At 38.0% G+C, this 11,114-nt stretch overlaps 1 protein-coding gene across 8 annotated transcripts in view; it reads right to left on the bottom strand.

The window, feature by feature from the left end:
* Positions 1-4,285: 4,285 nt before the first annotated feature.
* Positions 4,286-11,114, bottom strand: part of LOC135222589 (filaggrin-like) — a 138,154-nt gene continuing 131,325 nt past the window's right edge. For 6 of the 8 annotated variants that reach the window (XM_064260662.1, XM_064260666.1, XM_064260664.1 and 3 more), the window contains 5 exons: positions 10,678-10,779; positions 7,807-8,988; positions 5,778-7,295; positions 5,082-5,291; positions 4,286-4,815 (listed from right to left, as the gene is read on the bottom strand). In XM_064260662.1, the coding sequence (XP_064116732.1) occupies positions 4,575-4,815; positions 5,082-5,291; positions 5,778-7,295; positions 7,807-8,988; positions 10,678-10,779 (3,253 nt within the window). In that variant the 3' untranslated portion in view covers positions 4,286-4,574. The remainder of the gene's footprint in view (positions 4,816-5,081; positions 5,292-5,777; positions 7,296-7,806; positions 8,989-10,677; positions 10,780-11,114) is intronic. The other 2 variants (XM_064260670.1, XM_064260669.1) reach the window with 2 other exon arrangements.

Genomic DNA, 11,114 nt, shown 5'->3' with positions numbered 1-11,114 from the left:
AGATGAGAAAAATTGTCTCAGGGGTTCCTCAAAGTGCCAAAGGTTGGGAACCACTGCCCTAGGGCGTTCAATAATCCAGATGGGTTCAGAAACTTGGTCTTCAAGACCTAAATTTCATAATCAATCAATCAAAACAGGACCCTCATCTCTTTGTGGCTGGTTTCGACGACGTTGAGCCCTGTTTACCAATGTTCATGTGAAAGAGACAGTCAATATTGTCTTAGAAAAACTTTTACTTTATGAAGATTCTATTTTGACGGGATACAACCTTTGGTTTCAACGGTTATTCTCACAGACAGGCCAAAAAGATAGATGGTGATAGGCAGTTCACTGGGCCCTATTTTCACCACCCTTTTTATTAAACTTTGGAGGACACTTTTTTTATTTTTTTTATTTATTTATTTATTTTTTTTTTTAGAATAATGCCCCATGAATTTCCACCCCATTATATTACTGACGATACGTTTGTTCATTTTAAACATGAGTTTGATTCGGATAAGCTCCTTGATTTTATTAATTTCCAGCAACCTAACATAAAGTTTACTGTTGAGAACGATGCACAAAAGTCTTTCCTTCTTAGATTTGAAATTGACAAGAGAGATCCATGGTTTTCGTACAACCGTATATCGTAAAAGCACATTCATAGGTCTGGGCACAAATGTTTGTAGTTCTTGTGTTTTTTAACTTTAAGTTCAACTCTGCATCTACTCTCCTCCACAAGGCAATTTCTCTGACATCTTCCTGGATGGCCTCCTCTGAGGAAATCGAGTTCTTGGTAAAATTTCTTTAGAAACCACTATTTTCTGACAAAATATTTTGATAGATTAGAGGAAACTGTTTTACTTAAAATTGGCAGAGCCACAATCAGTGTATAATGTTACTAAGCTGAGTATATAAGCGAAGTTCCTAAACATCCTTAATAAATGTTTTCGGAAAAAGGTCATTTATTTGATGAAAAAATACCTGCTGTAAACTAAATTAATTCCAAGAAAATACTCTAACTCAGGGGTCTTTTCAGATTCAAGTGCAAACTTTGCCTAGCTTTGCCATCCAGCGTTGCTTAAAAATATTTACATTCCAAGTGCGAACAGAGAACTTTTGTTAAACGTGCAAAGCTATTGACAGAAGTCCCCGTCAGTGCACCTCATGAGGTGAGGATGTAGGCATTACTTAAGGTTCTTTTCAGCGTCCCTTCGGTTCCTAGCTACAACCCTTTTTATTCCTTTTACTCCTGTTTACATTCTTTTTCTTCCATCTTACTGTCCACCTCTCTTAACAATTGAGTCAGTTCAACTGTGAGGTTTTCCTCCTGTTACACCTTTCAAACCTTTTCACTGTCAATTTCAGTTTCAGCGCTGAATAGCTTTAGGTGTTCCAGTACTTTGTATGCATGCCTAAAAATCTATATAAATAAGGTGACTAGGAAATTAATTTCCTTTGCAATTTAGGATAAATAGGGTGATATAAACTTTTGAATGCTGCTTTATGAATGGTAAGGGCAGTGTCCCCGTTTTAGCTTTTCAGTGACAAAATCACGTCATGTTTTCGAGGTTTTTACGCCTCTGAACCGAAAATGTTCCCGAATTTTGTCTGAGAACTCTAGTCACCTTATTTATATAGATTTTTAGGCATGCATACAAAGTACTGGAACACCTAAAGCTATTCAGCGCTGAAACTGAAATTGACAGTGAAAAGGTTTGAAAGGTGTAACAGGAGGAAAACCTCACAGTTGAACTGACTCAATTGTTAAGAGAGGTGGACAGTAAGATGGAAGAAAAAGAATGCAAACAGAAGTAGAGTAAATTGATTAACAATGAGGTTTTATTCTGATCAAAGTAGTCGAGATCAAGAACACCCATAAAATCAGCTACAAATAGTAGGCATCAGCCAGACACTTCACCCAAACTAAGGCCTTCTCCTTATTCTTGGCATTCTAAAATAGTGGAAATAAGAGGACGTAATGATCATAATTAAAGGGGACAGTGTTTGGATTTGAAATATTGAAAGTATTCTGATTTCTGATTGGTCTGTATTTCTCAGAGGAGTGTATCTTTTTAAGTATAGGTTTGTTTTTGTTCAGCTTCTCCATAAAATCCTGGCATTGCAGGTAGAAGTTGGTCTTCACTGTTAGCAGGGCCTTCACAGTAGAGACTGTGAACCGGTTTCATTAGGGGAAAATCCTCTCAACAGGGGCATTGCTACCTGGTAGATAGATTACTACGGATACCCATCTAGCAATGTTGATGTGTGGAATTTCATTTAGTTGAAAATGGCTTATAACTGAGCTCCATCTCTGAATGAGAGGTGTATCCTCTCTCTTCCGTTCCTCCAGTATCCCACCACCCGCTCCCCTGAAGGAACTCCTGGAGACCAGACACCTCATCAAAAAGAATGTTTACGTCAGTTGCAACGTTAGGGTATTTTCTTCTGAGGGTTTCTCCTGCCTTTTCAATTTCCAACCGCTCATTTCCTTAGTTATATACACTGTACAGTGCGAGGAGTGCGGTGTGCAACTATGTAGAGTTTGGTCAATTTTTTTGTTCTGTATTAGCCAGAAGTATCGAATATATCATATATGTAATCACCCACCACAATGCAGGACAAATTAATTCTGAGGACTATAAGACTTTTGCCTCATCCACCCAAAACAGGGAAGAACTGCTCACCTTAGAATCTGTTTTAAATAAAAACCACCGAACCTCACCGAATACCCAGACTGCCTCCATACAGCCTTTCATTGCTTAACTGCCTGTTTGTTGACGTTGTGTTTGTAAGGTCGGCATTTCCACCGAAGTGTCTGTTCTCCCATTGTACGTACCTTCTCACATATATACCAAAATGTACTAGTTTGTTTCCTTTCCGCCAATATATATATCATCAAAATATGTATCCTGTACGCTAAATTATATGTATATTTGTAGGTGCGAGAACGCACAATCACAGCAGGACTCCGTTCCCTTGTGTGCGCGCGCGCGCGACGGACACTACATTTCCGTCCGCACAGCCTCCTTATATTATCCGTTTCTGATCAGTAAAGTATACGGGCTGCTCTTGAGCAAGAGCCCGTGCTGGCATAAAGCCAGCTTAATCTTCAACAACATCAATAAAGTTAGTAAGAGTTTCTCCTTGCCTAAGTCCAATCCTCACATGTTCTTTTCTCGTTTTTAATTTTTAGTGACTTTTTTTTTTTTATCTTGGTTCTGGTAGATCTTATTGTATTTATTTCATTGATTATATTGTTAATTTTTATATTTCTGTGATATTCATTATTTGTATTATTCTTATTTGTGTCATTTCCAATCCCGGAAATGCGAACTAGTATTGCAAAACGCCGTCGGCACTAATAAGCTCTCCAAAATTATCAAAGTGCTTTTTCTTGTTGTCCCTGTTATTAGTAAAAAATGAATAAATTTATCACATCACGACTGCGTCCAAATCTGTGTATAAGAACACCAAACATTGTTTATCAGCTCCAGTTCTAAACTAATTAATACAGGAAATAATTCCAATAACATTACATCAAAATCCAAATTTGCTCACCATAATTTCACTGAGTTTGTCAATCGCAGTAACCTGAAGCCCGATAGTTTCTTAAAAGCAGCGGGACTTGATGAGTTAAAGTTTTATGTAAAGATTTGTTGGTGCCACTTCGGCTGGTTATCTGCGCGTCACCTACTTTGAGGTGTTAGTACTAAACATGACGGAAGCTCCCTGGGACGCCGTGCTTAGTCCTAGTCCCTCCTTCGGGGATCAAGTATTATATAGTACACCCATTCCTATATTGTATAGTCGACAAATTACATCAATAATCGATATCTTCGTGCGGGCGTCTAATTTACATCTACCTTATGGTGTTTTGCATGTACTATAAAGCACCTCGTAGTAGGTGCCGCATAGATAAGCCAAAGTAGCACCGATTTTTAACATGCAGTACTAGTCCTTAGTTTTGTTAAAAAGATGCGTTTTAATGAATTTCCAGCAAATTATTTTTGCTTACTTGCTAAATGAATGCTGATGAACTCTTTTGGAAATTTATTTTGTTTCTTTACATTTACAGTCTTTATACAGACTGGTATTCTTAACATTCACTGGAGATGATTAGCTCCTGGAGACAGCTATTTTCCTTTGCTGGTTAAGCTAAATAGCAAATAGTTTTGCTGCCAAAGGTGACATGCTGAGTACAACACGCAAAAATGTTGTTTACGTATTTATGAATGATAAGAAATATATTCCAGATAAAAATGGTATCCTGAAAAAGATATGAAGGTAAATAACACTAAAATCATGCAGTAGAAATCTTAATATTTTAAAAATTGCCATGAAACTTTAAAGTGAGTAAATCCTTATCAAGTTGTTAGTCTTATTCCCCTTTTAGCTCAAAAAGCACTACAGAAATGCTCAGCAAACTTTGTTCATTACATTCTTGTTAACTTAGAACACAGTTATTAACATCTGTTATATAAATGAAAACAAGGGAAAATAATATAAAAATGTCCACTTTTCTTCTACATGAAGATAACCTGACGTTCTTCCCTCTTGTGGACTTCATGAGATTTTGGATGTGATTGCTACTGTCAATTCTCTACACTAGCTCTGCGAGAGCCACAGTGGCAGCAGAATTTTGCTAAAAGTACAGGATATTTGTGACCACATTCATGACAGAATCTTGGCATCTTCATGGCTGAAGTTGAGCTTCCGGGATCTCCCGTGTGGTTCCCCGGTGCAGATGTAGATAAAGTTGGAGAGGACAAGGGAGGCAAAGAGGAAGAATCTGACGATGATCCACTTGAGACTCGCAGGTGTGAATCGTCACCGCTGGAAAATGAACTGGAGTTAAAATGAACTGGAATGGCTATCGAAATTCCAACATTAAAATTGTTCGAGAGATCCTGAATTAAAAGAAAAAATTAAAACTAAGCTACCGTTCGAAAATTTCATAAACACCAGCAACAAAGTAACTTTAATTATGAGCTACTTCTGTGATTCATTTGTTTTGAACATCAGAATTTGGAAAATGCCTCAATAATAACATACATAGTCAGTACTACTTTTTCCTATCATAACATTAACAATCTACTCGCCTATTAGTGCCCTTTTTGGCAGAATTCACGTCGCTATCTAAGGAATCCTGGGTGGCACGATACGTTTCAAACCCACTCTTCTTTTTATACCCTTCGTCAGAAGTTGTCATCAAAGCAGTGCTCTGTTGAGTGTTTATTGAGCTTCCTCCAAAGTGCTTGCTTAATGAAGAGAGTCCAGATGAAGACTCCCCAGCGCCCCAACTACTTTGGCTGCAGGAATGACAAAGCAAATAATGAATCAACAAAAATTAAGAAAAGTTCAGAATTGAACATGTACTCAGTTATGAAAAAACTATACAGTACATCTGTGAGTGAAAACAGTCTAAATCAAATTCTGACGTAATCATTAACATGACTCATATGTAAGGTTTTTATCTCAATTGTAATGATAATGAAATCTTTAGTTAGCATTCTGGGCCTATTTACAGAGAAGTACCCTGGTTCTTGTACCATTTTGCCGCATTTTCAGACAACTTAATAAAATGATAGGCACAATGAATAGTCACACGGGAAGAATAACAAAACACTTCAAATGTACATGGACTAAATAATGCACTACCTAAAACTCTTCAATTTTATAATGTAAGCAGTGAGCCTACATAAAAATTAAATAACTGAAAGAGTAAAGAACATTACCTTTTTGAAAAGCGCTGACAGAAGTACAATAAATGAAGTCAATTAAGCATAAAGACTAACCTCTTATTATTGGAAGATGTGTTTACACCACCTTCGTCTTTCGCTGAAGTTGCCCATCTGTTAGTATCACGAACTGGTGATACACTAGACCTCTCACAAAAACTTGTTCCAATAGCAAAACATCTCTCTTCAGTGGGCCTCTCAGCATTAATGACTCGGTCAACAGAAGAATCCTTTTGTCTTTCCGCCGTGGCAGACTTCCAACTCGACATTTCACGGAATTTAGACGATTCATTTTTATTATTGCCTAAAATATCTGACAAACAACTATATCCTAAAGGTAAATCACCGAGTCTCTCTCGAGTTGGAGAGGACCAGCTGCAAGCATCATATCCAAAAGATGAATCTTTCACTGATTTCTGTAGTGGGGATGACAATCTTTGTGATTCATAAGAAGGCAAAATTTCTTTTTGTTTGTCACTACTAAAAATATTCTCTTTATCTCTGGAAGGCGAAGACCTATAAGTATTGTGACTTCTTGAAAACCTACTGTGAGTATCAGGAGTAGGCAAAACCAATTCTTGAGCATCCACAGTAAAGACTTTATTTTGAGAGTCTTTTGCAAGTGATGATCTGGTATGGTTATCATGAGTGAAAGGTTTAAAATTGTCGTGAGGTGGAGAATGCCTGTCACGGGCTGGAGATGACCAGCTACGAGCATCATTTGTAACAGAAGATTCACTAACACTATCACGAGTTGGTGAAGAAAATCTGTTAGTATCATTAGTGGAAGACTGACTGCCATGAGCAGGAGATATCCAACCATGAGAACTGCGATCGGGAGATTGATATCGTATCTCGCGAGCTGGAGATGACTTCTTTGGACTATCACGTGATGGTAAGGACAAGGAGTCATTACCTTGAGCAGAAGCTGACCAGTTATGTATGTCATGTGTAAGTGACATCCAGGTGGTTTCTCTTGCAGGGGAAGACCAACTACGAGATTCTCGAGATGATTCGTGGGCAGAAGACCATCTATGAGCATCATTGGATATGTTTTCTTGTGATACTGAAGATAAGAGATTCTGATTATTGTTTCTAGCTTCTCTTGGAGTTGCCCATGAAGATTTTTTAAATGTTGGGGATACTGTATCAGCCCTCCAGCAATCAGAGGACGAACTGGGATTGTCTTTCCAAGACCAATCCAATTCCACATCACAGCCAGGTGTTGTTTGCTCCTGGGATAACCCACTTAAACTGCCGCTTCTTTTACCTAATCCACTTACTGAGGATTTGGCATCCTTTCTTGTTCTCAGTTTTGGGGAGCCATATCCAAGAGATTGGGTTTTGGTAGACTGGTATTCTTTTTCAAATTCTTCAAGTCCCATGTCAAAATCAAAATCTGGTGATTCTCTTCCAGTACCTTCCATTCTTATTGACTCCATCATAGACATTCCTAATCCTAATCCAGCCGGCCCAAGTCCAGTCCCCTTACTTGAAGGTGATTGAGACAGCCCCATCAGTGATTGCATTTGGAGTTCTGCTGCCGAGAAGGGATCATAGGTGACATCCTCGAGTCTGCCAAGGAGGACAATCCTGTCAGACTTCAAGCAAGGAGGTAAACAGCTGACACTACACAAAATCATCAGGTGAAAATCAATCTTTTATACAGTACCTTCCCGATATGTAAATCCATGCAGTTACTAGAACCTATTTAAAAGGGATTGTCTTAAACACCTTTGGTATTATAAAAACATTAAGAAAATTTACATAAAATATTGGGTAGCAAGTCTCTTAGTTTAGGCTACAAAGATTCATATGTTAGTTACTAGAAAATCAACTGGACATGCAAAACAGAATAGTTCTTTTGGTGACATTAATGATGAGGATATGTTACCAAAGTCACAACCAAATAAAACGAAATACAATCTTCAGTTAAACCCAACTATACTGAAAAGAAAGCTGTTACAGTGATACTGTATCCTCATTATCAAAAGAGAGGTGGGCATGCATAAGCAACAAGAAAGCATTCCTTGAATCATACATGCTTAAGCCAAATAAAGCATTGAATGTGTTATTATTCTGTTACCTCCTCTGACTCCCAGACTTTGAAAAGTTACTCCTCTTAGAATTCTTTGTTATTTTATGGCGTTCTCTCTCCATTCTTCCTGCTGCTTTATTTTGTTTTTCTGCTAAGGACCTGAACATAACGTAGTCCCTCCTAGAGATGATCACCCCGGCGCTGTTTTGAGATCCAGTGAAAGGCACAAAAGCCATGTCTCCCTTGACAGTGCCCAGGCCTTTCGGTGGACTTCTCGATCGGGATGCTCGCTGATTTCTGCCTGAATCCACAGCACATTTAGCACTCACGGATTTCTTTGGTATGTATTCACTGCTCCCATACTCACAAATATAACCATTTTGGAGTCTTTCACGAGACTTTGACCGTCCCCTTCCCTCAAACAAATTTTCACAGCTCCCACCGTATAGTCTGTCCACCGATGTGGCTACCCTTCTTCTGTCGTCCTGTTCAAAAACATCTCCAGCTTCTTCTCGTTTCCGCCGGAGTATTTCCCTGACACTCTCTCTATTTGCACTTTTGACATTACTAAGGCGACCTAGCTTCGACAGCTGAATTTCTGTACTGATATTTTCTCCTTCCTGAAACCTCCTGTTAACACAAGCTGCTTCCTGTTTGGGGTGATTTTGCATTTCCTCCTTGGCGCCAACGTGTCGAACTTCTGCGTCGTCTTTGAGTTTATATTCTCCATCCTCCCACATCTCGTCCTCAAAATGGACAGATCTGGGTCTCCCAAAATTCATCTGGTCTAAAGCCTCGTCATCGCCACTCACCGAAGTGGAGGACTTCAAGAAGTTTTCCTCGGTTGGAATGTCCAGCTCTTCCTCACTGTCATAATTGTATTTGAGCACGTTCAGAATTTCATTGTCACTATCGTCATCAAAGTCATTGGGGGCTCCTGACCCGCAAGAATCGATAAGCCTATTCCTTTCACTATCACATCCTCCTAACAACATGGCACTGATAGCCCCTTCACTACTGCTGCACCATTCTCTCTTCTCTCTGAGATCTGATGCATTTTTGTTATTCTTCCGCTCAATGTTTTGGCTCGTACTAGTCCTTTCATTTTTGGTATGGGCTTCCTCTTCGTTATCTGAGGTCTCTACGATTTTGTCATATTTTTCTCTTGCATTCCAATCGGTCCCGTGCGCTTTCTTTCTTATCTGGTTCATTTTCTCCTTCTCTGTTTTACTGCACAAGTGATCATGCCAAGGAGTAATGAGAAGAATGGAGAGAGAGAGAGAGAGAGAGAGAGAGAGAGAGAGAGAGAGAGAGAGAGAGAGAGAGAGAGAATGGTGTTAGTATAAATAGTAACGATTAGCTGCATCCACAACAATTAAATGAAATTACCTGAAATAACTAAAACAGGAAAAATGTTAGTTCTTTCATTCTACTAAGAGGAAATAAGATATCAGTACTATATTTATCGTACCTTTATACATTGTTAGTGACGCATAAGACATTCAGAATGAAAACAATCATATTGACAGTACGGAAAACACAATAACAATTTGGAAGTTGTTAATGCTGTCACTTATCCAGTTACATTAATGCTATCTCAGTATCGCTAACTTGCTGTTGCGTCAAAGTTAAGCTAAATGTCACAACTCAAAAGAAAAAAAAAGCCAGTTTGTTCCGAGAAATAGGCTTTATCCCTTTTCCTTAAAGAATGAATGGATGGCTATCTGGAGAAGTATGAGACCATTTCATCATTCAATTCACCAACAGATAACTTGGATAATCTTAATGATGATTCGGCTCATTGCAAGGATTTGCAACAGTTGATACTCCGATAAGTATATAATTGATAATCTTCACTGACGAATAGACTAATATTGATTATGATGAGTGACTCAAAGCTCAGTAGAGAAATTCAAAAAAACTGATTCTTTTTTTGGAGAATGATTCAGCCATTCAGTAGTAATTACGAATTAATTCCTAAATGACTGCTTGGAATGTTACTTAGGCATTTAAACAGATTCCTTGAGGTTAGAATATCAAACTTCTGGTTTGTCACAGGAAGAAATTCGTCTTTAGCTTTTCAAAAACTGAATCCGTTTTTTTTTTCCAGGAAAGATTTCTGAGTTTTGAGAAGAGGTTCAATAATTCTTATGAAAGTTCAGATTTTCGGAAAATATTATTCTTTAGAATATTAGTTAAGGGCGCTTTAACAGCTAAAAAGAATATAAGTCTCTGCCTAGCAATAATTACCATCCAATTCCAAATAGGCTTTAAAAAATCCCGGCTGCTGTAAACTTTGAATATAAGAATTATAGATCCAATTAATTCTCTGGTCAGATCTCATTTTTAATGAGAGACAGAGCCAACTAACGAAGTTGTAACAAATGAAAAATTCAATCCAGAAACGTAGTCGATACACTTAGATTTCCAGTGGATACTTCGATTCTATGCTATGTAGTTGCAGTCAGCCTCCCACAAAATAAGCAGTTGAAACCCATCTGATGCATAAAATTCCTGGGTGAATTACCTACTGAAAATCATTGTTTATTATTTCAGAAATCACTGAAGAGATTCATGGAACGACAGCATTTTGCAATGAATATTGTAATCCTTCCTAAAAAAAAGAATATTCAGTAGCTTGTTACAAAATAGCCAAAGTGACAAAAGCTCTAATGTAAAGGTGAGCTCTTCGAAAAGTAGAAAAAATTGTATACCGTTCTTTGACTCTCTAAGATTAACCAAAGCAGAAATGATATTAAACTTTGAAACGAGCTAAAAATCGTTAACATTTAGAAAAAAAAACATGAAACTGACAAAGTGTTGACAGTCAGCCTTCTAAAGAATGCTAAATCTTAATCAAAAGCTCTGAGACAGATATATAGTATATGCCTGGGTAACAGAAAGGAAAACGCCACATACTTAGAAAACGACGCTTCCAGAGACGAGGAGCAGGCAGGCAATATTTCACCAGCTTCGTCCCCTTCCGGTTCTCCTCTTTTGGGATCAGGGCTGATGCAGACGCTTGAAAACAGAAGTTTGGCATCATAAGAGCAAATCCCGACAATAATAATGAATAGGTTGTTTTCTTCGTGTTCATATGCCGACACAGTGACCTGGGTGACAACGTCCATAATTCTCTTCTTTTGACATTGACAATGATGAAAGCAGCACTGACTCTATTATTGGTCACGTAAGCCGATATATTGCAGTTGTGTAATTAATTATCGTATTACAATGATAAATTTGTAAAAATGAAGCTTGGTCTATGACTAAAGAAGAAAATGTAAAGCCAAAAGGCAATTCATAGGCTGCTCAATTTTGTAACGGATATTCATTTAAATTATAACTATAGATTC

The sequence above is a fragment of the Macrobrachium nipponense genome, chromosome 8 (genome assembly GCF_015104395.2).
Source record: "Macrobrachium nipponense isolate FS-2020 chromosome 8, ASM1510439v2, whole genome shotgun sequence".
NCBI classification, from domain to species: Eukaryota; Metazoa; Arthropoda; class Malacostraca; order Decapoda; family Palaemonidae; genus Macrobrachium; species Macrobrachium nipponense.
The sequence above is the reverse complement of the archived record's forward strand: the minus strand, read 5'-3'. Positions and strand labels throughout refer to the sequence as shown.